Here is a 1,634-nt window from a genome sequence, read left to right as displayed (position 1 = left end):
CATTTAGCGGCCATATGAAAGATCGAAAAATCTATATAGAAATATGTGAAATAAAATTAAACCATCGTTGTTTTTCGTCAGACAAGCACAATTTTTGGAATATATAGAGTTTTCTAACTGCTCTTGAATTGCATATTAAATTTCATCAAAATTGGACAACTATATCATATAGCTGCCATACGAACAATAGTCGAAAATATGGAAAATGAATAGAAAAATCGTCATAGTTTCGATGTTGTTTAGCTCTTATGCATTTTGGTCGACATATTTGATGAGTGCAAGGGTATATAAGCTTCGGCTTGCCGGAGCTAGCTTCCTTTCTTGTTTATTCTTAATTCGAAGGTAGTTTTAAAACTCGAAATTCTAAAAATCATCATTCGACGTTAGAGTTTAGTTAAAAAACACCATCTGGAGAAAATCCAGTCGATATGAGCAAAAGCAACGGCGTGATAATTTTTTTTTCGATCTCTCAGAAATAGTCGCCCGATCCGGCTGACTATACATATATACCACTTGCAATGACTACGCAACCTTAGGTACAGTTTCAGCAAGATATGTTTAGAATTAAGAGACTAGCTTCCACAGAAACAGAGAGGAGGACAGACGTACAGGCGTATTTCGATTCAGATCGTGATGCTGACCAAGAATATATATATGTACTTTATGGGGTTAATAAACAATTGGTAAATTATATTTTCATAGCTAAGAAAGTCCATCAAACTTGACCCAATCTGCGTACATTGTTCGGCTTCAATTTTCCGCCGCTACTTAAATGTGTATCGGTATCGTTTATTGTTTATTTTCACTTGTAGCATTATTGTAGAATACAAATCCGAAACCGGTGCTGCATTTCGCACTGTGAAATTAAGCACAGACCGCAACTAATCCTATTTTAGTTTTATTGTTCCCCATGGAACTTTTCCCATTTCGGATGCGATTTAATTTCATGTCAAACATAAGCTCTTTCCTTTCTTTCTCGGCGATTTTTATATATTGTTTGCTTCAAACAAATCGCACGCACACATCAACGCCTGACAAATTGTTTATTTTGGCGTTTAAGTTCTGCTTTTTTTAATGCTTTGCATTTCACTTTTATTTCGGTTTTGGGTTTGCCAATCGACGGCATTAGTGAAAAATCAATTGAGCGATGGCAGCAATCAAAACCGTAAGCCATGAAACCAAAACCGCACATCAGTTTTGCCCCTGTTGGTTGTTGTTTTAGGTTGTGTGTGCGCTGATGGTGTGTGTTTGTATGTGGGAGTGGGCGGCTGAGTGGGTGTTGAGGAGGGCGCCATGTGCGCGTCTGTTTGTCCTGGGACTTAAATGGCCTTTGACAGGCTTTTTAAAAATACGCTTTTATTAAATTTAGCACTTTCGCACTTTGTTTTTAGAGAACAGGCACTGGAATCGCGCATACGTAGGCAGTCTCACTGCGATCCGATTGCGTTGTTAACTTGCCAGAAGTGGGCCCATCTGCTTAGTATTTCTCACTGGTCCGCACCGAAAAACGAAATTAATTACGCACTTTCGGTTTCCATTCTTCACTTTGTCATCGTCTAATTTCTGGCTTACATATTTTCCCATGCACTTGGCATAGAAGGGGCAGGCCTGGCAATTTGCATCAGGTTTTTCAC

General features: G+C 38.6%; 1 protein-coding gene across 1 annotated transcript; it reads right to left on the bottom strand.

Moving 5' to 3' along the window:
• Window positions 1–1,024: 1,024 nt before the first annotated feature.
• Window positions 1,025–1,192, bottom strand: LOC108099988. The gene has a single exon (XM_017203685.1). It carries the CDS (start codon window positions 1,190–1,192, stop codon window positions 1,025–1,027), a length of 168 nt encoding a protein of 55 aa, XP_017059174.1.
• Between the last annotated feature and the right edge of the window lie 442 nt (window positions 1,193–1,634).

This window comes from Drosophila ficusphila, unplaced genomic scaffold, assembly GCF_018152265.1.
Source record: "Drosophila ficusphila isolate 14025-0441.05 unplaced genomic scaffold, ASM1815226v1 contig_414, whole genome shotgun sequence".
NCBI classification, from domain to species: domain Eukaryota; kingdom Metazoa; phylum Arthropoda; class Insecta; order Diptera; family Drosophilidae; genus Drosophila; species Drosophila ficusphila.
This window is presented reverse-complemented; position numbering and strand designations above follow the sequence as displayed.